Source organism: Ambystoma mexicanum, chromosome 10 (genome assembly GCF_040938575.1).
Source record: "Ambystoma mexicanum isolate Mex_15411 chromosome 10, UKY_AmexF1_1, whole genome shotgun sequence".
Classification (NCBI taxonomy): domain Eukaryota; kingdom Metazoa; phylum Chordata; class Amphibia; order Caudata; family Ambystomatidae; genus Ambystoma; species Ambystoma mexicanum.
The window spans coordinates 1,120,965,630-1,120,992,150 of record NC_090932.1 but is presented as its reverse complement, the minus strand read 5'-3'; the positions used below and the strand labels follow the sequence as shown (position 1 = coordinate 1,120,992,150).

Sequence of the window (26,521 nt, the reverse complement as noted above, 5' to 3'; positions counted from 1 at the left end):
GACACGAGCAATACTAATTTGAGCAGTCATCACAACTGTTGCTTAACACAACATCTACCACAGTAAGGGCTATCAACCATCAACTATCAACAAAGACAAGCATTGAAATACATGGTTTAACTCTAGGTTTTATGGGATGTCAACTACACAAAAGAGGGCCTCCAGATGACGCAGAAAGCTTCCAACAATGTATGTGATTTTCCAAAAAGCATTAGAAACTACTTACATATGAAGGACCTTCAACCACAATGATCTACCCAATGCCTGAACAACGTCATGTCCATTTCCAAGGCACAGATTGGCTCCATTTAGGTAAACATTTAGCCAAACAGGGAATGCATAGGAAGATTTAATGTCAATGAAAGTTGCATGTGTGTTAATAGTGAGGGAAGTTTTGTGGTAGGCTAAACAGAGCCTCGCCCACTGACTAAGCACAAATAACACCCTACCTCCCACGGGGAATTGATGAGATGAGACTTCATGCACAATACTTCCATGACATCATTGCTGATCTGGTGGCGAGTCTTCAGCGGCAGGAGACTTCAAATTACTTTCAAGCACTTGTTTGTGGATCTATTTTGATTTTTGTGGAAAGGTCTCATAAGATCCTGGTGTGGGTGTTGCAGAGGTTGTCAAAGCCTTCTGCTTCTGAACAGTCTCATGGAAGAGGCAGTAAAGTGTAGTTGTGTAGTCAAGTATTTGTATTATCCTCAAACACAGCAAGGAGTGTTTCCTCTCTTTAGTTATAAAATAATGTAGACCTGTACAATTGCTGAATGTCAGAATGGCATCTCGAACACAACAAGGCTGTTCTGAGTCAAACCTACACATTCAACACCCTGGTGCCTTTATAGTTTCTTAAGTGGTGTCTAAAGGAATTTTAACACCTGTCAACTTTACCAGAGAATAATGCACATACTGGCGGTAAACAGATACCATCACACTAGTACAAGCCGTTCTCAGTTGGAGGCAGGCTGGAGGGTAATCCTCCCACCAAAATGTATCACATTTTCTTATAATTGTAGGTAGGAACTGCTGGAGCAAGAGCATTGGGGTGTTGAGCACCCGCAAGGTTTCTAACCCGCACTTCCTGCTTTGGACACAGCATTTCAGACTACCGCCCCCCCCCCCCCAGTTACTTTAAAGGCTGGCACTCCCTGCAGAGTGAAGCCTGCTGGAGCAAGGGCCCAGGGGTGTTGAGCACCCGCAGGATTTCCAGTCTGCACCTCCTCCTGTGGACACAGCGTTCCAGGCCACACACCCCTGGTTACTTTAGAGGCTGGCACTCCCCGCAAGGCGAAGCCTGCTGGAGCAAGGGCCCTGTGGTGTTGATCACCCGCAGGGTTTCCAGCCCGCACTTCCTGCTTCGGACACTGTGCTCTAGGCCACGCCCAGTGGTTACTTTAGAGGCCGGCAAACCCCGCAGGGTGAAGCCCGCTGGAGCAAGGGTGCTTGGGTGTTGAGCACCCACAGGGTTTCCAGCGTGCAATTCCTTTGGACACTGCATTCCAGGCCACGCCCCAATTGGTTACTTTAGAGGCCAGCTCTCTCCGCAGGGTGAAGCCCGCTGGAGCAAAGGATCTGGGGTGTTGAGCACCTGCACGGTGTTTGGCACAAGCGGGGTGTGAGTGCTCTATGCAAGCAACCTCTGCACTGCAGACCCCTGTTAAACAACTGAAGAACAGAGAAGGTCCCTAGCTCAAGGTGAGGAGATGTGCTAGTGTCTGGGTGTGTGGGGGACTGTGGACTGCTCCGTTTGCTTGCTGACCTGTTTAATTTACAACTGAACGCCTTTTCTTCTATCCACTACTGCCTAGCACTGCTACCGTCACTGATCCTGTTCCCATCTGCTTTCGCCTCCCTACTCTAGTAGTACCCCACCAAGCGAGATATTTCTACAATTACTGCAAAATTTGCACATGATTGGTGCGGCCGGCGCACCCCACAATCCCCATGTAGTTGCCCAGTGTTTCATCGACATATGAGGAAAATCTTAACTGTTAAACGGAAAATGCTTGCCCAAGGTGTCGATATGGACAATTCCAACGTACAGCCCCATATGTCCACTATGCTTAAAGGGGACAACTAACAGCGTATTAAAGAAATTAATAACTTTCTTGGGAGCGCCCTAGATGTCACAGGGTGTAAACTTACTGGTTCTCATGAAGCAAGCGATCTATCCACCAGGTACAATGTGAGATGTGTTAGTGGAACCAACACACACAGTACAAGGAGTAGTGAGCTGGATTGGCCTGCAGTCAGCTTGGCCACCCAAAGCACTACGACAGTAGAACCATTGGAGAAACTGGAGGACATATCGAAAAAAGGAGGGGGACTCAAGCAAACCCTCCCCTTTGCAACACATTTAACCCCTAATCTTTCCAGGGCCAGGAACCCCCTTCTATCATCTGCTCAGGACAGGGGTGATGGTGATGATGCACTAAATCTCCCCACATCGAGTCCTGATGATGGTGATGTTGGTGATATCTTGGAAATCAAAACATTTTTAAGTAGCCCACACACAGGTTGGATGAGGGAGGGCTTCTATCACCAAGTACTGTACCGCTTAGATCAGCACCAAGGGTCCCTGAGGTTCAAAATGAAAAGATGCAGGCCACATGCATGGCAAAGGGCCACCACCCGAGGTCTAAGCCCTGCTGGATACCACCTTCCATGACAGCCTTCCCCTAAGTCACCCCGGCTCAAGTAAAGAAAGGAGCACCAATGGAATGCAAATGTAACCATGTCTTAAACGAATTGGTAAAGTCAAGAAGTTGCTCATGCTCATCCTAGAGGAATTCAGGGGTGGTGGTGTTATGAGGGAATGACACCCGAGCTTGGATGCCCTTGCAAGGGTCCTTCAGCCACCAACTGAGAAACCGCATGACACCCGGGCAAGTGCGTCAACTTTGACCGCCACAATTGAGACCAGAATCCCCCAGCTGGAGAAGGGGCCAATAACACAAGCGGACTCTAGCATTCACCCTGAATTCCCCCACAGCAACATCAATCTGCCCAAACATTATCACAGGACGTGTATGGGTAGTCTGACTGTGGGCCGAAAAGTTTGCTTCGGGGTAACAAACAGGGAGGAGGAGACTTGCCACTCAAATCTTATAGTGGACTCAGCCAAAGTTAGTTGAAATGGCTCAAGATCTCAACGACGGTAAGGGAAAAGGTGTGAGAACATGAGATGGCCCCTTGGGGTGGAGGGGGTGGTTGACAGGGGAGGGCAGATATTCCTGCACAGCGTCCCCAGAGGTGTATGTGATCATCCTGAATCAAGGGTTTCTCTTATCAACAAGTGCACACACTGGCTATGGACGGTGTGTGGTTGCCACTCCCTAATTCGAGAGGACATACTTAGCTATACGAGAACCCATTCCAACGGAGGAGCCCCTTTTGACTCTATATCCATCGATCTTTGTAATCCTAGAATGGCCAATGGAATTCTGTGAATGGCCGTGAGATGGAGCTTATCACCGCAAAGTATGATCTAAATCAGTGCTGCCCCCTACCCCAACGATAATAGTTCTGGGAAAAGTCACCAGTTCCCTCTGTGTCCTGGTGCCAATGCAGTCCTATTGGGGAAAATAGCTGGGGGTGTCCTCAGAAGGTGGAGGGATTGCAGCTTGCATGCCCAATTGACCAAATGGGATATGGGTTGCTACCAGGCTTGGCTTGGGGGTTATTACTAAATGTAGCAACATGGCTACTGCTAAAAAACTAGGAAGATAATTAGTGCTACTGTATTGATTTGTAATGATAATTGTGTTTTGTATTTGTTGCACTTTGATGGCCCTATGGCCGAATAAAGTTAACAGAAGAAGATATTCATGATGCACACCTCATATCCTTTCTCTAGCAGATGTTGGACCACCTTGTCCACTCCTCCCAGAACCACTGGTCGAGGTCAAAAACAGCATCATTCACTGAAAGTAAAGCATTTGCCACAGGCTAACTCATATTAACATGCAGTCTGCCTGTTCAGGATATTAACTGGTTCAAGCAACCATACACAAACACTCACTGTCAGCTCCCTGTCATCTGTTGACGAAGCAACCTGTGGTTCCAGCCGCTACGTTAGAATAGAAAGGCAAGTCTTTATTTGCTCAGGATATAGGGAAGGGGGCCCTGTACATTTCATCATGCATGTAGCCCATAAGTCGAGAAGCTGAAAGAATGTCCTACACACAAGTCTGGCTTCCCTTCCATCTGGATCAAAAATAGGTGGCTGCGTCATAAACTGGAGTTTGGCCATAGAGTGACTGTGAAGAGAATGGAATTGCTCTGGATCTAAGATCCCTCAGTTATTTAAAATATCCCTAGTACAGCCCTCCCTATAGTAACTGGCATGGCTTACCTGAGAAGGATCACAAAGGCAAAATCATCCTGATGGGTAAGAAACGGAATCCCTGAGAATATCAGAGGAGGCCAAGACATTAAGTTTGAGACTACATTTCACCTTCGGGAGTAGAGCCACATATTGAGGGATACCACATTGGAGAACTGGAAGCTTTTGTGAAGGCAGATGACATTGTGTAAACAGAAATGGCACCAGTATCATTGCAGGTACAGATGAAACAATGGGGTGACATCAAGGGGGGACAGGACGTCAGTGCCAACTTTCCATTAGATAAACAAGTTACTTACCCCTGGTAATGTTCTTTCGATTGGATGTTTCTCCCACGTATTCCTCATCTTTTGATATATTCGTCTCCAGCTTCAGCTGCTTTGGAATTATTTTTCCGGCAGAAGGTGCTGTTTGCCAATGCAGTTGCCCAATGTCCCTCGAGGGCCTCTGCCACAATGTCGATGTCCTCACTGGTATGAATAGCACACCCAGAGCCCGTTAGCTTCAGTTCTGTTTTTACGCTCCTTTTTTTCTTGCAGAATTACCGGCATTAGTGTGCCCATTGCAGTGTAAGACTTTGAAAGCGCGTTAAGTGTAATACACGGAAATTCTACTGTGGGTTAGGTTCGGAGGGGCTGTCAAATGAGAAAGTATATCGTGCCTCCTATTGCAATGAATATATGTATATTGGCCTACGCCAAGTTGCTTATAAGTCACTTGCGAAGAAAATCCGTGTTGCAAGGTCCTGACCTTAAAATCAATGTAAGCTGCCATTTTAGGTCAATCCGCCATTTTAGGTTCGCTTTGTAAAGTCACCTTGTGAGTTAAAATGGTGGACAATGTCATTCCGAAATACAACATGGCTGTCTTGACCTCTGTATGTAGCTAATATGTAACTTGCCTGCAGGCCACTTGTTGAGGACGTGAACTGAGACCTTGTCCTTCATTGACCTGTGTGTAAAGGATTACTCATGCAAAGAAACAAATCCGCGAGCATATGTTAAGAACAATGTATTCAAATACTGAACGTAGAACACTTCTTTAACTACATTGTATTAATGTTTGAGAAGACCTGCATGGGAAATCCCAGTTGCCGTATAGGCTTGTTGATATATGTATTAAAAGCAAACCAATTACATGTGGATGGGCAAAACTCGGCATGAACCCTAGATCGGTGATGTATTAGCGGAATATTAACCCGCAGTAGGGCTGGCCATCATGCTCACGAAGAGTATAAAAGACCAATGCATTCTAATGTACAGCGTCTCTCACTGAACCACGCTGGATTTCGTTGTGTTGCACTGAGGGCCGATAGCTATCTGATTTTGCTCTGTTCTTCGTAATTGGATTCAGTATAAAATAAAGTACTTTGTATGTTCCTTTGTAACGCGTGTTCGGTGTATTTCCTTTTGGGGTACTCAGCCTCGATATTTTGATTTTGTTTTCACAGTTGGCGCCCGAATAGGGACCCTCAAGATTGATGCCGGATTGTTGAGGGTTGACGCAGGCTATCGGACCGGGATCGGACTGTGTGACAAAAAGGGGCCCCACTGAACGAGACGCGACACCTCAGCAGTGCTGCACGGCCCGATCCCTGGTCGATTAGCTTGTGGTCCGAGACGGCATCTTGACGAGGGTCCACTTATCGAGGCGGGCAGATTTGCCGAAATCACCATATACGAGGTAAGATTAGTTAGGTAATATTCTTTGAAATCCGATCGGACCTCCTTAGGTTTGTTCCGGTGAGTCATGACCCGACTCTTAATTCAACCCTGATAATTTGAATTTTGCGCATTGTTTCTGCAGACACAATTATTGACCAGGTAACACCAATAATTTGATATGCCTGGGAAATTGTCTACCTGCTTCAGGGCTGCAGCGATAGACAATCTTTGGAATTTAGCCGTCCCGCACCACAGGAGGGGTCGCCGGCATGTACTATGTACTGTAAGCATGGCATTGGAAGTATAATATTTAATGACATTTGGCACAGACAAACCAGACATGCCTCCGAACTTCAGTGGCCAATCAATGGTAGTTTTGAAATCCCTCGTATTGAGTATTTAGAGTCAATTCTATTTAAGAAAAAGGCTAGACCTGCAGCATTTGATGTTTTGCAGAATTGGAAAAAAAAAAGCATTGTAGCAATTTAAAAGTAGAGAAAAACATGCGCGCCGTCATAAGACGAATGCCGAAAAGGCATTATTGTATGACCAAGATACACATTCTGAATCGACTTGGAATATGGATAGGGTTTTCTCACTTGGAATTCAGAAAATCTATCCTTTCAAAGACCTCCATGCTTTCGATGAATTCATAGACAAATTGTTAAATGAACGAAAGCCTGGTGCGTCTGCGCCACCTCCGTATGTTCCTCTTCCTGCTGCTTTGCCTCTTCCTCCTGCTATTCCTGCTCTACCTGCTGTTGTTCCCGTTGTTCCTGCTCCTCCTAATGTTCCCCTTCCCCCAGCTCCTCCACCTCTTCTTATCGCACCAGTTACAGTACTTCCATTGAATTTGCCTGCTCCCTCTCTTCCAAGTAGTCCTGAGCCGCTTGTAGTCGATCAAGGTCCAGGGTCTAAGGTTGTCACTCGCACTAATGTACCACCAGAGAAGAAACGTGATTTGATTTCATGGGATAAGCATTTTATGGAGAGGGATGATCAAGCTAATGTTTTGCCACACTTTGTAATATGGATAATTTTCCTGAGAAAAATGTTTTTATTGAAGGTTTAGGGATTCATTTATGTGTAATGTGGGGAAAATTAAATAATACAGATCTCCCGCAAGGGTTAAGGGATCTAAATACTTTAGAATTTTCTAGAGACACTGTGGAGAAAGTTAATGAGCATGTCGAGAGGTTATTTGGGTATTGAAAGGAGTTAGCAAAGTTGCAGAATGAGGATGACGAGGGGGAAAGTATGTATGTGCAGAAACAGTTCCTTCCTTGTCGTAAATCGATATCTGAGGAAGCAAGAATTTGTACGAAGGACGCGCTTAGATGGATTTCAGATATGTCTATAACTCCAGTTGAAGTATATGACACATATAGTCAGTATACGCCAGAAATGCAGAGGAAGGTGATACAGGTAATGAGAGAGTGCCTACAGGATGATTGTGTAAAAAGAAAGATTAGTTGTCCCACAGAATTATTGAGTATTTATAAGAGAGCTTTTTCACTTGACACTTCTTCGACTGCTTCAGTGCTCGACTTAGCTCTGTTGCTTAGTAAGCGTTCGGAGTCACCTACTTCTCAGTTGCCTATGAGATAGGTTCCCCCGACATTTGTCCCGAAGGTTGAGATTGCGGCTGATCCTGCAGCAAATGTAGTCGCTGTGAACATTCCTGCACATTATGTATCACAGTTTGTTCACGTCCCGTTCTCAAGACAGGAAGTGAATACTATTAGGCAATCTATTCCTGATATTAGGAAAATCCGACAGGATTCTATAAAGAAATAGAGTCCGTCTCGCAGTCCTCAGTGTTCACCTTAGGAGATATTGATCTGTTATCTCCTGTACTCCTGCCCGTAGATTTGTGGAAACAAGTTAGAACTATAGACGACGTGCCAGGGTTGGGAGATACATGGGTGAATATAACTAGACTCGATGGAGAAAGGCCAGCTGGTGAAAGACCGCCTCAGGTGATACTAACTTTGCCTGATAGAATCTTTGCAAAATTGAAAACTATAATTCCAGAGAAAATAATTATTTGGGACAAACTTACAGCTTGTGTCCAAGGGAAGTCTGAGGGTGCTACCCAGTTCTTTAATCGATTCAACCAGGTATTCTCGGATTTCAGCAGACAAGACCTAGGCACAGAGTCTGGGAAGAGGTTATTTGTGGACAAATTCGTGCGTGGATTGCTGCCTGACATCCAGTCACAAATTATGTCTTCTGAGAGCGCTTTGCAGGTGAAGTCCCAATCAGAAGTGCTGCATATGGCTCAGTACTACGAGAACCGTGTCAATAATGAAAAAGATAGAGTTGAAAACCGAAAAGGTGATTTGAAGACTAAAGTGCTATTACAACAAATTGTTAGAGGCCCCAGAGGGGGTAGTTCTCAGATTATAGGTCAGTATGTCCCGCAAGGGAATGTGCCCTTGGGTCCTGTGAACATTAACCAGTGCGCCTATTGTCGTCAAGAGGGTCATTGGCGTGCACAATGTCCTGTCCTTCGACAAAGGTTGAAAAAAACATTTGGGAATATGGGTAGACGATCCAGAGGTCGACTGGGTGTAGGGGGCCCTGGTAGAGGTCAGTTTACACAGGATCCTCAGCAACCGTTTTCACAGGATAATCAGACTCCGAGTGTGGATTCGAGGAACATATTTGATCATCCTTCTGCTGCATATTATCTGAAGAGCTTCCTTTTGATGACATTCTGTTTCGTTAGGATTTCCCGAAGCAGGGTTTGGAACCTACACCTACTCCCGTCAATCAGAAAGGTCCCTACGTTGAAATGATGGTGGGAAATAGGAAACATCAGTTTTTGATAGATACTGGAGCACAGAAGTGCTCCATTGATCATTCACGAGTTCCAAACATTCCACTGTCAGGGCAAACCAATGTTTCTGTAGGGTTTTCTGGCATGCCAGGTGTTTGTCCGGTTTCTTCTCCGGTACCCATTCCTTTGGGTCCCTTTACGGACCACTGTCTATTTCTGTTGACTTCGAATTGTGGAGAAAACTTGCTGGGGTTGAATCTGTTAAAAGAATTAAATGCAGTGATTTATTGTTCTTCTGATGGAGTGCGCTTGACGATTTCACCACAGCAAATTACTGTCTCGCAATTCTTGACTAGACCTTTGCCGCCAGAATTCATTAATGTACTTGAGAGCTTATGGGCTGTTTATGACAATGATGTCGGTGTTTTACAGATTGAACCTGTTAAGATAGTTTTGAAACACGGAATTGAGCTGCCACGCATTCCCCAGTATAAGATTTCAGTTGAGGGCGAGCGAGCTCTGAAATGCATTGTTTGCGATTTTGTGCATCGCGGGGTGATTGAAGAAATTTCAGGAAGTTTGTGCAATAGTCCGATTTTGCCTGTGTACAAAAAAGGCGATAATGCAATTCCATTCCGTTTCATAATTGATTTACGTGCCATTAATAAGGTTGTCGCTCCGCAATTTCCAATTGTGCCTGATGTGACAACGATATTAACCATGATTCCAGCTACAGCTACTTACTTTAGTGTTGTGGATCTAAAGAATGCTTTCTTTAGTATTCCTATACACAAGGATAGTAGATACTTGTTCGCGTTCACCTTAGGGGGATGCTCGTTCACATTTACTTGTGCACCTCAAGGGTACACAGAGTCCTAGCATCTATAGTAGGGCTTTGAAAGAACAGCTTGATACCCTTGAATTGCCCTCTACTTGTACATTGCTTCAGTATGTTGATGACTTGCTTTTAGCCGCTGACTCTGAGAGCGCCTGTAAGGAGGGCACTGTGTTATTGCTTATCCATCTAGCTAAGCATGGTCACAAAGCTTTGCTTAAAAAGTTTCAATATTGTTGCCAGGAGGTCGCCTATTTAGGCTATTTCCTGTCAAAGGAGGGAAGAAGATTGACACCTGAAAGAATAAAACACATTTCTGCCATGTCTGTACCAAATACACAGAAGGAAGTTAGAGCCTTGATAGGTATGGCTTCTTACTGTAGGTTGTGGATCCCAAATTTTTCACTAGTGATCAAACCGATGTTGGCTTTGACAAAGAAGGGCATTTCTTCGCCATTGCCGTGGAACGCGGATCTCCAGCAATCGTTTGACTTGCTTAAGACTGCATTATGCTCTGCACCAGTTTTGGGCACAACAAACTATGAAAAGGCCTTTGTGTTGTTTGTGCATGAATGTGATGGATGTGCTTTGGCTGTATTAACGCAGGAACATGGAGGGAAGAATAGGCCGTGCAGTTACTTTTCTTCCGCCCTTGATCCTGTAGCATGCGCTTTGCCAAGATATTTGCGAGCTGTCGCTGCTGCTGCTGTGTCTGTAAAACAGAGTGAGGGAATGGTCCTGGGCCATGATCTAACCCTGATGGTGCTTCACTCTGTAGATGTTCTACTGAACCGAACCCAAATGCAACACCTCACTTCTGCACGGTTGACAAGATATGAATTGATCTTGTTTGCTCCTCACATTCAAATTAAGAGGTGTTGTGTTCTTAATCCGGCGGAACTCCTACCTTTCCCGCAAGATACTACTTGCGGCGATAAAGAGTCACATGATTGTTTGTATACTACCGAACAAGAAACAAAGGGTAGAATTGATTTGAAAGACACTCCTTTGGATAATCCGCAAGGAGAGCTGTTCTGTGATGGCTCTTGCTTAAAACTTCGGGATGGTACATCCACAGCTGCTTATGCAATCAACACATTAAGCACGGTCGTGGAAACCAAGAGAATCACGCATAACTCTGCGCAGGCCGGAGAGATTATAGCATTGACCCGAGCTTGTGAACTTTCCGAAGGGCTTGCAGTAAACATATATACTGATAGTCAGTATGCCTTTGGGGTGGTTCACAACTTTGGGAGACTTTGGTCAGAGAGAGGGTTCCTAACTTCACATGGCGCTAAAATCCAACATGGCTCCCTAATAGTACAACTACTCTCAGCGCTTGCGCTCCCTACTTTGTTAGCTGTTTTGAAATGTGCAGCACATCGAAAGATTGCAGATGACATAGGGAAAGGGAATGCTTTCGCTGATCAGATAGCTAGACAAACTGCTACCGATCCCTTACGGAGATGTATGTTTCAAGGGAGACTGTAAATGCTTATGCAATGGATGAGGGTGTTGGTTCTGTACGAGATATCCAAGCTGATGCCACGTTAGAAGAATCCAAGAGTTGGGCTGAAGGCTTGGGAAAACTTGATGATGACGGGTGTTGGGTGGGCATAGCTGAAGGGAAATGGCTACTCCCTGATGCGTATATAATGATGATGGTCATCATGGCCTATGGTCCTACGCATGTATGTGCCCAGAAGATGACAAAGATGTTAGAAAAAGTTTGCGCAAATGACAAAATTTTAAAAATTGCCCAGCGCTATGACCAGGATTGTATGATTTGCCTACAACACATTGGGAAAGGGGACAGCAACTCCAAGGGAAAGTTTCGGGCCACCATCTGTCCCCTTTGAAGTTATCCACTTTGACTTTATTGAAATGGAACGATGTAACAATAAAAATATGTGCTGGTGGTCATCTGTGCTTTTAGTAAATGGGTTGAGGCTTTCCCCGTTAAAGATGCTACAGCCATGACTACTGCGAAAACCATGTTAAGGGAATATTTTCCACGGTTCGGGCTACCAAGAGTCATCTGGTCGGACAATGGTCCACATTTTGTCGCTGCTGTAATTCTGCAGATATGTGCGGCATTACAGATCAACAAACTGTTCTATTCGGCCAGACATGCTCAGAGCGCCGGACTAGTAGAAAGACACAACGGTATCATCAAGAACAAGCTCGCTAAAACGTGTGCCGGCACTAACTTGAAATGGCCGGATGCCTTACCGATTGTGTTATTATCCATGCGTACAACCCCTCAAACTAAGACTGGGCTCTCTCCATTTGAGGTGGTAATGGGGAGACCTGCCAATATCTGGAACCTTCCTAAATGTAATTCGTTAAGCAATGTTGAAAATGTATTACTGTCAGATTATTGCAGCCAGTTGACTAAAAACCTGTATTTGATTTATCACCTGGTACGAGAGGCTTTACCTGTGCGATACGAGGGCCCGGGCCACAGTATACGGCCTGGAAGTTGGGTACTCATCAAGGCATTTGAGCGCTCTTCCTGCCTTGCACCTCGCTGGCGTGGCCCGTTCCAGGTCCTGTTGGTCAACCAAACAGCGGTGCGGGTCTCTGGAAGAAAGAACTGGATCCACGCGTCCCATGTCAAGAAACTTCCTCACCCAGTGCCACACGTTACAGAAGAAACAGAACCCCTCACTAATGCTGCAACCAATGATCCCAAAGCAGTAAATAGCGCAGAGAGTGTGTCGGAGAATCTTTCTGAGCCTGTGAGGCTTGGGGAAACAGCCATTTTGTCTCCACACTCTCCAAAAGTTTTGCATCCGGAAACTGCTGTTCCAAATTCGGCATCTTCACTTGTCTCTGATACGTTGCTTCCAATGGGAAGTGACGACACATTGTTTCCGGATCAATCAGTACCAGGAAAAGCAAGGTACAAGCTGTGTCCAAGAAAATAGACTTACGCCACGGTTTTGCTGTGCATCTGATAGACTTACGGCACGGTTCGGCTGGACATTCGAAGAAGGAAAGGATCATCGAGGGCTTGTTTTTGCCCAAATTTGAGAAAGGGGATTCTGTTGGCTAGGGTTGTGGAAGAACTAAGAAGTCGCGCGGCCGGGTAGTCTCCAGCAACGAACATTGGGGGTTTCCGTTTGAAGACTACAATGCCTACCAACGCTACCACTCATATGGGACTTGTAAATGATGGGGTGACCAACCGGGACAATGGACAATATGCCTGGGTCCCGAAAACGTATTGCTGTGTTTTTATAATGATATTTGGGTTTTTAATAGTCACTGTCTTAGGATTGTGGTACCTTGAGGAAACACATCCTTTAGAATCCTTGTTGCCCACTGAAAATGTACCTACTGTTCCTACTCCCTTTGTACATTTGCATACTCTGTCCTCTAGGAACTCTCAGCATAGGCAAAGGTACCACAATAATACTCTGCTACTTATCATGAATGCTACGCATGCCATTTTTAATAAGTCTAACTGTTGGGTCTGCTCACATTTGCCGCAACACGGGGATAAGGGGCTAGGTTGGTATATTCATCCTTTACCTTTGACAACCGCTTGTTATGCCTCTCTTAGAGCACTGTTCTTTGGCCGTTGGAATGATAGCATCTCCGGGAACTTTGACGGCACTAATTTGAATAGTTTTGAGAAACGTGTTTTGACTCCCCTGGGATGCTCGCTTTTCGCAAACAAGAGTAAACCTAACGTTGCTTCTATTAGGCCTTCTGATAGACTGTCTTGTCCTTTTCAATCTTTGATTTCCTTTAAGATGGCTCCGATAGGCAATAAGGATGCCATGCCTCCTTCTTACACTGTTAATCATAGCCCCGATTCAGTTTCTTTTTGCATACAGAGGAATGGAACTCAGTCAATGGGACATTTTCTAGGTTGTGCCAATGTTGCAAATTTGACTGAGGAAAACAGACCTTTGTATGTAGGCGAACCTGTCTACTTCGTCTGCGGTAATATAGCATTCCCATGGTTGCCCAGGGATTGGCAGGGAACCTGTTATTTAGGGATCCTGTTACCTGGGGTGTTTATAGCTAGTACAAAGGAAGTTTCAAAGACTCGTCCATGGCAGGACAAGAATGGTGACACTCCAGCACAAATCTTGGGAGATATAGCAAAATCAGTTGTGCCATTTTCGGGGCAGATAGCGAATTCCGAAGATATCAGAAGACTAGCGAGAGTACTGGAGAGAACCATCAACCGGACCACGGACATACTCTATAATATGACATTAGAACAGAAGGCGATAAGACTAGTAGCACTTCAAAACCGGATGGCATTAGAGTCATTCTGGCTGAACGTGGTGGAGTGTGTAAATTAGTGGGGTCCGCTTGCTGTGTTTTTGTGCCAGATTCCTCCCCAACCATCTTCAAGGCAATACAGAATCTGCACGTCCTTAGTTCAGAAGTGCATGTTCCCGAGGGAAACAGGGATCTTAGTGCTTGGTTCTGGGACTTCTTGCGATCTTGGGGTTGGAAGGTACTTTCGGTCTTGCTGATTATTTTTGGAATCCTGTTGTTTCTTTGTTATTGTATTCAGTGTCTACCTAGTATATGTTCGATGCAAGGGGGATGTTGTGCACAAGCGATAGGTACGATAGGACATAAAGCGTATGCCCCAGATAAAACTTCCAAAGAATATGTGTTGAAAGAAATTTTAGCGAATGACCTAATGGCAATAGATATTTCCGACAGTGATTCAGGGTGCATGGACGATGATGCATGGAGCTATTTGCAAAAAGATCAGAAGTAGTTTAGCACTTACCATAGGCCAAAAGGAGGGTTTGTCAAATGAGAAAGTATATTGTGCCTCCTATTGCAATGAATATATGTATATTGGCTTACGCCAAGTTGCTTATAAGTCGCTTGCGAAGAAAATCCGTGTTGCAAGCTCCTGACCTTAAAATCAATGTAAGCCGCCATTTTTGGTCAATCCGCCATTTTAGGTTCGCTTTGTAAAGTCACCCTGTGAGTTAAAATGGTGGACGATGTCATTCCAAAATACAACATGGCTCTCTTGACCTCTGTATGTAGCTAATATGTAACTTGCCTGCCGGCCACTTGTTGAGGTTGTGAACTGAGACCTTGTCCTTCATTGACCTGTGTGTAAAGGATTACTCGTGCAAAGAAACTAATCCGCGAGCATATGTTATGAACAATGTATTCAAATACTGAACGTAGAACACTTGGTTAACTACATTGTATTAATGTTTGAGAAGACCTGCATGGGAAATCCCAGAATACACAGTTGCTGTATAGGCTTGTTGATATATGTATTAAAAACAAACCAGTTACATGTGGATGTGCGAAACTCGGCATGAACCCTAGATCGGTGATGTATTAGCGGAATATTAACCCGAAGTAGGGCTGTCCATCGTGCTCACGAAGAGTATAAAAGACCAATGCATTCTAATGTACAGCGTCTCTCACTGAACATACTGAACCATGCTGGAGTTCGTTGTGTTGCACTGAGGGCTGATAGCTATCTGATTTTGCTCTGTTCTTCGTAACTGGATTCAGTATAAAATAAAGTCCCGTGTTCGGTGTATTTCCTTTTGGGGTACTCAGCCTCGATATTTTGATTTTGTCTTCACAGGGCGATGTGGAATACATGGGAGGAACATCCAATCGAAAGAATGTTACCAGGGGTAAGTAAGGAGTGTATCCTTCCACGTATTCCTCATCTTTTGAAAGATTTCCAAAGCAGTGTCAGATTTGGAGGAGGGAGTAAAAATTTTGGAAGTGCTCTTAAGATTTGTCATGGGCAGAGTGTAAAACCGCCTTCCCAAATCCTCCTTCCTGGCCTGAGGATGAATCCAGACAGTAATGTTTAGTAAAAGTCTGAATGGAAGACCATGTGTCTGCCACACAAATATTATGTATCGGCACCACCCTTTGTAAAGCAGAATCCGTTGCCATGCCCCTTGTGGATTGGGACCTGAGGTCTTCTGGGGGATCTTTCTTAGCCAATCTGTGGCATTCTGTAATGCCCAATATAATCCATCTAGACAAAGTTTGTTTATTGACTGCAAGTCCCAACTTGTGACCTGTATACCCAACAAAAAGTTGCTCATCTTGGCGTGACTTAGCCACCCTAGAGATGTAAAAGCTAAGAGCGCATCTTGGATCAAGTCTATGCAGCCTTTCCTCCTCCTTCCCAGGATGTGGAAGTGGATAGAAAGATGGTAATACAATTATCTGGGATAAATGAAAATCTGATACCATTTTTGGCAGAAAAGTTGGTCTGACTTTAAAAACTAGCCTGTCATTAAAAAAAAAGGTAGTATATGGAGGCTTACAATCTAAAGCCCGAAGTTCGCTCACCCTGCGGGCTGATGTTAACACAACTAAAAGGACACAAATCTTAATGGGCATGAATGCAGTGGATAAAAAGAAGCACACATAAGAAATTTTAGAACAAGATTAAGGTCCCAAATTGGAATCTGAAATGGAGATGGAGGGAACATGTTAGTAGGTCCCTTTAGAAATTGTATGACTAACGGTATCTTGAAGTATGACACCTCTTCCTACATGCGCTTGAAGATTGAAAGCGCTGCCAAGTATCCTTTAATGGTCCCGATCAGAAGTCCCAGATTTGCCAAATGTAACAAAAAGGACACCAACATAGGTGTACTGCACATAAAAGGGTCCACATCCTTTTCCCTACACCAGCTGCAGATTTAGTTCCAACGGCCGCGGTACAAGAATTTTGTAACTGGCCTTCTGGCCGAAAGCAAGATCTCCATAACATCATCCAGGAGATCTCAATCCTTATATCTCAACCTCTCAGAATCCATGATTGAAGGTTGAGTGTATTAACCTCTGGATGGAGAGCCCAACCCTTGTCTCGTGAGAGAAGGTCCTCTCTTTTCGGAACATGCATTGGAGGGCAGATGGACATGTCCAGAAGGTCCGGGTACCACATCCTCCTGGCCCAATCCGGAGCAATTTGGATAATGGATTTCCCAAACTTTCTCAACCTCCTGATCATGTGAGGAATGATGGGGACTGCAGGGAACGTTTCCGGGAGTGGAAACTCCTAGTTCACTACGAACGCGTCTCCTAGAGCTCCTTTTGGGGCAAATTCCCTGGAGCAGAACAGTTTGCACTTCCGATTAACACTGGTCACGAACAGATCCACTTCAGGGGTTCCCCAAGGGTGAATATCTCTTGAAGGACTTCCTGAGCTAGTTCCCCTTTGTGGGAGACAGTGCTCAGAGCATCTGCCGCTGTGTTCTCCTTTCTGGCCATGTGAACCGCTGATAGGGAGATTCCTTCTTGAATTGCCCAGAACCAGAGCTGCATCACCTCTCTGCACAGTGGAAGTGAACCTACGCCTCCTCTTTTGTTGAGGTAGTACATGGCAACTGTGTTGTCTGTCATTATCAGGACATTCTTTTCCTGTGCAGAGGGCAGAAAAGCCATCAGTGCTGGTCTGATCGTCCTCAGCTCCAAAAGGTTGATTTGTAGTTTGGACTCTGATCGTTGGCGTGGGCTCCCCACACTGTGAGTGAGGCATCCGTCACTACAGTTATCTCCGGCCATGGTTGCCAACAATGTTCTCCCTTCAGAATGTTGTCCTCCCAGGCCCATCACAGGAGATCATGCGCGACTCTGCTCGGAAACCTGAAGAAGGTCTGACATCTTGCCTGAGAATTGAGACCACTGAGTCCTGAGAGCCCATTGGAGGGGTCTCATTCTCAGGCAAGCCTGTGGCACCAGGATAATTCAGGATGCCATGAGGCCAAGCAACCTTAGAAAGTCGAAGGTCGGAAGACGTTGGTCACTCTGCAATTTGGTGACCATACGCAGAATGTGCTGAGCCCTCGCCTCGGTGGCGAGGCTTTTCCCAAGGATACATCCAAAACCGCTCTGATGAACTGGAGTCTTTGTCATGTGGGACTTCTTGTAATTGAGAGAGAAGCCCAGTCTGTGGAGAGAGTGGCAGGTGATGCTGAGATGTTCCAGGGCTTGCTTGGGAGAACATGCTATGATCAGCCAATCGTCCAGGTAGGGGTAAACGTGAATCCCCCCTCTCCTGAGACTCACTGCCACCACAGCCATCAGTTTGGTGAAAACCCTCGGGGCGGAGGTCAGCCCAAATGGCAGAACTTGAAACTGATAATGAGAAACGCCAACGGCGAACCTCAGGTACTTTCTGTGCTTGTGATGGATAGGCACATGAAAGTAAGAATCCTGAAGGCCCAATGACACCATCCAATCCTGGAACTGGAAGGCCTGAAGGATCTGAGAAAGTGTGACCACCTTGAACTTCTCCTTCCTGAGGAAGTCCAAGATGGGTCTCAATCCTCCGTCCTTCTTGGGGATTAGAAAATAGGGCGAGTACCACTCTTTGGTCCTCTCTATTACAGGTACTGGTTCTATAGCACCTTTCTCTAGCAAGCTCAAAATCTCCTGCACAAGGAACAGATCTGGAACTTTGAATACGTGGCTCCTCAGTGGATGGTACTGAGGCCTTTTTAGAAAGGGGATGCAGTAACCGTGGGATCCTGTTAGCAACACCCACCCATCTGAAGTAATACCCCGCCATTCTTGCAGATGCCATGAGAGTCTGCCTCCCACCGGGGTCTTTTGGGTTAAGGCCTCAGAGAGGTTTTGAGGCGGCTGAAGCAGCGGTTGAGGGTAAAGTAGCCGTTGCTTGGGCGGGCTTTGCAACTCTTCAATGTCCACCACGAGGGACTCATCTTTGGCCCATTTGACTTGCTAGTCCTCTTGCTCTTCCAACTGAGGAGTAGAAACAAAAGGACCACCCCTCCAAGATGATTCGCTTGGGTGAGATGGTTGTGGCTGTCTGACAGTGGCACCAAGGGATTTGGCTGCTGCCTTTTGAGGTCAGCAGTTTCTCTGAGCTTTCATCAGCCTTGCTGCCAAACAACTCGGTGCCGTCAAAGGGCATGTTGAGGAACCCGCTCTGCATGTCTGGTACAAATCCTGACTTCCCCAACCACGCAGACCTGCATATTACTGTGCTTGCTGCCATGGCTCTGCTGATACTGTCAGAAGAGTAAATTCTTGACTGAAAAGACTCACAAATAGCCTCCTTTCCGTCTCTTAAAATATTCAGGAAGCTGTCTCGCTCTTTCCCTTTGGGAATATGCTCAGCCACCATGCTATACAGTCCTACAGGGTGAACGTACAGTTAGCTAAGGCACAAGTGGCGTTTGCAGATTTAAGAGCCATGCTCCCAGCAGAAAACACTTTCCTTTTCCAAGCATCGAAACGGCTTTCTGGCGTAGGATGTTTAGACAAATAGTCAGGATTGCTACTGGATGGCCTGTCATTTCTGGTGAGGTTTTTATTCACCGCTGGGCTTGCCTCAGGTGCCTCCCAGCTTGCTTTAACCCTTTTTGCAGGGCAATATGAAAAGGAGTACTGAACCCTTCTGAGGACCCTTATCAAAGATATCGGTCAGGTCATGCTGCTTGAACGGGGGTGGGGGCATACCCCATACTAGAAACTATGTTACCCTATACATAAAATGTCTGTATGGGGCATCAGCATGTTCTGCCAGGTCCAGTTTACCAAATAAAAAGTTCTGGTGAAATTTCAATCTCACTGGCTGACTGAAGGATTGCATATAAATCTTTTAACCTGAGATTAGGGCTTCTGGGACGTTTGGCATACCATACTGTAAACCAAAAGGAGGGGTATCTGTGCCTGAAGGTTCATGTTCTTCATAAACTGAAGACATAGGGCGTCATTGCACGGTATGTGGTAACCATGACGCTATTAGCGCCACGGTTGCCGCTGGTATTTTACCGTGTCCACGTTGGTGGATGGTGGAATTACCGCCCCACTCCAAGGTGAGCGGGGGCGGTAATTCCACATTCACCAAGGCACTTCCCCATTCCCATTTTTGCCCCCATAGGGCTCAATGGGAATGGGGAAGGAGCTAATTACGGTACCGCAAATTGCGGTACCGTAATTAGCACCAAGGTACCTTTGCGGGACCCGACCTTAACGGCTGGTTTTACCAGCCGTTAAGGAATGGGACCGCAAAGGGACCTCGTAGTAAGGCGGTAAGGGTTTACCAATAGCTATCGTGGAAAAACGGAACTGAAGCTAACGGGTGCTGCACATACTATTTGTGCCAATGATGACGAAGAAATCGAGGCAGAGGCCCTCGAGGGACATCGGGTCGACTGCATGGACGCACAGCGCCCTCTGCTGAAATCTTTATTCTAAAGCAGCTGAAGCTGGAGACGAATATATCAAAAGATGAGGAATACATGGGAGGACACAATTCATTCGAAGTCAGGCTTGACACTGTCTATGCACGCTTTGATACTCTATTATAGAAGCTGTTGCCAGAGTATGGTGGGGCTACTCTGACAGAGATAAACTGGCAAGCTCATGACAGGGGATGAAACCAAACCACAGGTCACAATGCAATCCTTCCATGTGCTTGCGGCCAGTGAGGAAGTCAAGGAAGATTTATAAGATGTTTATTAGCTTTGGTGTCAGGTACAGATAAGCTGTCTCCTTTTATCTGAAAGTCCATGGTAAGATGTTCATGTATCACCCTCAACCTAAACCAAGATTCATACACTCCGTAGTGCCCAATAGGGGCAGTGAAGTACCAACTTGGGGCCTCCCTTATTTTCTTCGCCATTAATAGCGTGGTTGTTCTTTGTTAGCCCTTCTACCATTCTGTGAGGGGGAGGTCAGTGTGTGTGTTTTACCTTTGGCAGGAACCCGAAGGTATCCCTGCCTAGACTCCAGTTTGTCTGGGCAGGCAGGAAGTAGGGGAGGAGTTTTCCACCCCCCTGTCGTTTGTCTGCCAGAGTGCCTGAATAGGTCCAACACTTACAGGGGGTCTGGCTGTCCTGATTGGACAGCCAAACTCCTTTTTCTGTGAAATGCTGAGAGAGATTTCAGAGAAGTGTGTGCTGGAGGCTTCTGGAGTGAAAAGCAAGTTGACCACTGGAAACAGAAGTAACCGAAGAAGAAGACGACCAGAGACACAAGCAGATCCTTTGCAACGCCATGAAGCAACCACTGCTGTCCTGACCCCGTATTCTATGAGACCAAGTAGCTCCGAAGAGGACGACTCCTTTGCTTTGGCTGATTGGAACAACCAGTTCCAAGACAAACTTTGAAACAAGCCATCTCCCAATGTCCTAGGAGTTTCCAGAGCTGCAGAACCCAATACCAGGAGACCTGCAGCCCATTTAGAGTGCATCCCTGTGGAAAGGCCAAGTCAGTCCAAATCCTTGTTGAACCTGTAAGGACACTCCAGAGATCCGATCCAACTTGCCCAGAGCCCCTCACCAGAGTGTGGGACTGCAGGAAGCAAAGAAGATTGACTGGGCAACCTGTGTCCTTTGCTGGTGCCGCAGAAAAGGAGGTCAAACCGCAGAGTGAACCAGGAAATTGCTGAAAGTCGTGCCACAGGTCCTCCCTCAAGACTGCTGCTGAGAGATCCCGTCCATTGTCGTGCCTTCAGTCACCAGACCAAGGAATCCGGAGGTGGGTTCCAGAGCTGCAACATCACAGAGCATCCAGCACAAACATTTTCTTCTAACCTAAGGTACTGTGGGGAAAAAGGTATTGCTTACCTTATTCCAAGAAGTCACTCCAATGCGTTGGAATGCACATAGAGGTATCCAGGGCAACTCACTCTTACCTCCGACCCAAGCCTTTGCTTGTGTACCATTCTCAAGTCCGTTTTAAGGTCTCCCTTGTTAGTTGTTCACTTGCTGCTTCGATAACTAGACATTGGAAGACATCCACAGGAACTCTTCGTAATTCGCTACTTGTCAAGACTTCAAGTACTCTCTGAACTGCCTTTAGCTAGGGTTGTGTTTTTGGACTTAAAATACTTTCCAAGCAAAGAAACTGTGTCTAGAACCTTGAACTAAGCTTGTGTTGCACTAGCTAACCATTCCCTTTAAGTGACTTTACTATATGTGTTTGTAGAGTAAATGTACTACCGTATAACCCGTTGAAAACCGCATGAGTGCGCAATAACCGATAATACGATAACATTGTCTTGTCCCCTTCTAAAATTGCTACAAATGTAACCGCGAACAAACAAAAAAAGGAAAGGGCCCTTTGTAGTGTATTATCAGGTAATCCTAAGTGTTCTTGTATAAACGTCTAAAGTATTTAAGGTGATTCTGGTGTAAATATAATAAACATATGCTTTTTATATATCTATATGTGAAAGTGCTTCTTTATTGTGCCTGTCTAATTAAGATTCAGTGTACTTACCTACAGCTCACATCGTCCTCATAAGATAAGCTTGGCTGCTCTGCCACTTTTCCAAGGTCCTGAGCTAGTACAGACTGATACTAAGAGTTGGGCATCTACAAACCACTGGGATAGCTTACTAATGTTTTACTGCCAGTAGGGCTTTAGGAAAACTCCCTTAACAGTATTGATTGGCCAAAACAGGTGCATGAAATGTAGATTTTGGGTTTAAGTTTTCACTTTCAGCATTTAATCATTCTGTGGAAGTTACACACATTTTGGTGGCGCAAATATTGTTTTCGGGCTTGGACCCCTGCTTGGTTACTGACATATTTATCCACCACAGATAGTGATGCTTCTCCCACAGCAGCACTCTCCAGGTCATCTCAGAGTGTTCAAACAGGAAGCAAAGTGTTGGGAAGGCTATTCAGGCTATGATAGGAATCCAGTATAGTAATCTCATGGTCACAGCAATGGTGCCACATGCCTTCTTGCCAAGTAGTAATCTTGCTGCATAGTTCTGGGTCATTTCTTGTGGTTGGAGATTTCAGACTTGGATAAATTCAGGTAGCATGAGTTGGCATTTTTCGATTCAGGAATTACCAGTGCTTCCCACTATAATTCAGCTGCCCTTAGGGAGGATAAAAGAAACAATGAGCCAGAGTAGACAGAGGTAGGGGTGAAATGTGGTCACCATTGAGTTGATGGCAGCGTTAAATATTGTTTTTGAGACAAGATTAATTCCTAGACAAGATACGGATACCCTCAATGGGTGAAGCTTAGTGCTTTAATAGCTAATGGGAAAGGTTCTGAAGATGCATTCCAAGCTTGCCCTACCTTCCCGAGGGCCTACCCATTTGAAAGCAAGGCTTCTGTTGCATGTGATGCATGCAAAAGTGAAGTACTGACAGCCATGGGGATGTATATTTTTACTCAAAATCTCCATGAGCAGAGAAATAAAATATATTAAACAGACACTTCACTGCACATTCCAGCTCACCCAGGTTTGCTTAAAAATATGTTATGAGATACACAGGCAAAGATGGGATCAAGCATCATGGGAGGGAAGCACATTCTCCTTGGTTCTAAAATACATATAGGTTTGAAGTTTGTTTAATTTTATTGGATTGTCATGGGATGTCCCTATTTCCGTACACAGAGAATAAAGGAAGCAGGAGGAAAGCGATCCGGCAACTCACACACTTTTACAAATCATATAGAAGTCAGAAACATCTCCAAATGCATGACATGGATCATTAACATTTCTGTAAAAGGCCTTGCACAAACAGCAGCATTTCCAAAAAGCACGTCAAGTCAGGCAGTACAATGGAAGTTAACGAAAACCTTCAGAGGATCAAGAAAATCAATGACAAGTCAGAGGGAAGTATCAAATCGATTAAACAACAACGTGTATTCACAGGTCACAGTGGAGTATGATACCGTCTACAAAACACAATGTTACTGACAACATTTCGAGGGTCATGGAAAACCCAGAAAAGTCGCAGAGGGCCAAGGAAGTTGATTACATGTCATAGAAGACTGTGGAAGCCGATGACAAGCCACAAAGGCAACGAAAGACAACGGACAGTGGTGTGTTGTGGAAGTCAATGACAAGCCATAAAGGACCTTGACAACATAAATTGATGACAAGCCAAAGTGACCGTGGAGAAAAGTGGCCAGCTGTAGAGGAATATATGTATCAAAGACAAGCCACAAGCAGCCGTGGATCAAATTGACCAGCCATAGGTGACCATGGGAGTCAATGGCAAACCATAGAGAATGATATCAGTTACCAACAACCCACAGAGGAACATGAAAGTCACTGCTAGAGCAGAGAGAGGTACAAAAGGTAAGCCACATGGTTAAACGGAAAACAAGAACCCACAGAGAAAAATAAAAGGAAGTTAATGACAAGCCTGAGTGCTGTAAAAACTCTGTCACAAGCAATCATAGAACTGAATAGTAAGCAAAGTAAACCTTAGATGCCACTCGAAAAGCGCAGACAACACTGGAAATCACGGACAGATGTCATGGATTCATGGCAAGCAACGAGTTGGTGGCAGATCTCTTTCTTTGGCTGGGGCCTCCCTCTGGAACAGCCTCCCTGCTTCCCTGAAACTTGAGGAGAACCATCTCTAGTTCCGGAAGCACCTCAAAACCTTCCTCTTTGCTTCTGCTTTCTCTCCTCCTCTTCCCTGCTGAACTCCTGTCTGAAACTGTACTGGTCATCTGGTCACCCTCTGATCTCGGACCCAGGTCCCTTCCCCTACCAGTTACACACCCGCACTGCCTCCCTGGCATCACCTGCACTTGGGGACTGTTTTTCTGTATCCCTACAGCCCCCCACCTGCACTTGACACCTTTTGTCCGCACTTACCCTTTGCACTTGCCACAAGCTGGCCCTACTTCTCTTATTGTTTTATTTATTCTATTACCCCCCTGTACGGCACTTTCCCCACCCCCCTCCACTCCGCACTTTTTCTCTTCCCTCTTCCCCCTTCCCCTGCACTTGCGCGATCTGAATGACACCTGGCCTAGTAGGGTCGTTGTCTCTGTTTTCCCTCTGTTCCCCCTCCCTTGCCGCATCTTGAAACACTTGTGTATAGGTGCGTTATAAATGCCATATCATATCATGGAAGATAATTACAAGCCATAAAGATCCGTAGGCAACATTGAGAAGCAATAGGGAATGAACTCATCTTAAATTAAATATCTATCAATACTGACATGAGGTTGGGCTTCCCATCCTACAACTCTACTGCAGGTTAGGGACTGTGGCTACGGAGTGCACTGAACTAATATTAGAACTCTAACATCTTTGCAATGTAGGTGGGTTAGAAAGCTACGGAGATTTGGTTATGCTTGATCTTTCATGTAGGTGGGTTAGAAAGCTACGGAGATTTGGTTATACTTGATCTTTCAATCCTAGACTCTGCAGAGGCTGGATGGTGGCTTGGCTGCTAACTACAGAACACTAAAGGTTGAGCCAGCTTAACACTAAAGGTTGAGCCAGCTTGGCTACCATCAGAGATCTCTTTAGGGGTGCTGTTCAAAGCAGGTGAACAGACCAATTAGATAGGTATGACGTGAGGCAGCTATTACTCTGAACTGAAACTTAATTCAACGTGCACTCCCAGGGAGGGTCACTCCACAAGCTACTATACTACTTTAGCAAACGCAAAGTTGCTTATTTTGTGATACCAATAGTGCATGTGCGAGTCTGTGTGACTACGTGATGTATGATAACCTGGTTTGCAAGATAGTCTCTCAATAATACATAATAGACTAGATGCTTTGGGCATCGCGTGACAGAGGCTTATATTCTCTGCCTTCTCCCCTCCATGCCCAGAAAGCATAACATAGCTGAACTTGATGGAGGGAGGTAAGAGCTCTACTGCCCTTCCAACAGCATAAACGGCAGACAAATGAACATACCAGTGTGGCCGGTGGAATGGATCCCTTGGGACTGGTCACTCCGGCATTGTTTTTGGTGCTGTTGGTCTGAGGCTGGCAGGGAGAAACAAAAAGTGAGTACAAAAATAACCATTGTACAAGAAAAACTCTGTCCTAAAGGCTTCCAGACCAAGAATATATCAAAGGAGGTAACAAAATGTAGGTGATGGGGAGCAGGAGGGCAGCATTTCTGGAGAGCCTGATAGGGTATCAAAACCTCAGTGATAGTTACACTCAGCGGGTTACCTGGTTCTCCCCACAATGCCATTTGCACCCTATCGGTTACCCTCTCTTCCACTCAGTCGAAGCTACCCCCAAAGAGGTTACATCTTTCTAACTTCAATGGTAGTAAAACCCAATAGGGTTACCTTTGTCTGAACTTGGTAGTTCTTACCACAAATGTATAACCCTTTCCCGTTATTGTAATTAAACACAACATGTTATTTTCTTCTCCAGCTTGTATAACGTAGTACCAGTCCACTCATCCTTGCACTATGCGCACGCATAGAGACATTATGGATATGCATATCTCAAGTGTACCCAAAACAACACACCTAACGACATGCCAGTACAAAAAGCAATGTTAGCTCAGATTGCCACACATCAACACGACAGCAAAGCAATCTGGCATTGTGTTTTCTGTCCCTTTTAAACAAACCCAACTCATGACTCTTGCAAATCCCATAGTGCCAGGAGACCGTTAATGAAGCAATGGGAGGTATAACATCCAATAACAGTACATCACCTCCTTTCAGCAGTAGCTGCAGTCAATGCATTACCTGTTTCTAACTTCACTGGTAATTGCACTGGGGTATCTTTTTCTAACCTCATTCTTATTTACACCAAATGAGGTTACTGTTGTCTATACTTTCTTCTAGTGTCTGACCTCCTCTTATAAGTTGTAGTTACATGGAATGTGTTACATCAGTAGGACAGTTACAAACTATACTTGTAGTGTGCTGTTTACTATCACTGGCATCTCTATGCTCAGATTCCCTCCTCTCAGTGGCAGTTACACCCAATAGGTTAGCTCCTTCTAAACTCAATGAGGGTTACAAACAAGAGGATACCCATTGATACCCCCAGTAATAGCTACTGTTAAAGTGTAGCCACGGCATCTTCTCAGTGAGGATTACTGTACCCCCAATTCATAGCATTAACTGCCCATTCAAATGCTGTTCCAGTCATGGAGCTATATGTTTAGGGGCAATAAACCCTAT

At 45.3% G+C, this 26,521-nt stretch overlaps 1 protein-coding gene across 21 annotated transcripts in view; it reads right to left on the bottom strand.

Moving 5' to 3' along the window:
- CAMK2B (calcium/calmodulin dependent protein kinase II beta) overlaps window positions 1-26,521 on the bottom strand; it is a 1,630,344-nt gene that overhangs the window by 439,004 nt on the left and 1,164,819 nt on the right. For all 21 annotated transcript variants that reach the window (XM_069618980.1, XM_069618981.1, XM_069618979.1 and 18 more), the window contains one exon: window positions 25,284-25,355. In XM_069618980.1, coding sequence (XP_069475081.1) covers window positions 25,284-25,355 — 72 coding nt within the window. The remainder of the gene's footprint in view (window positions 1-25,283; window positions 25,356-26,521) is intronic.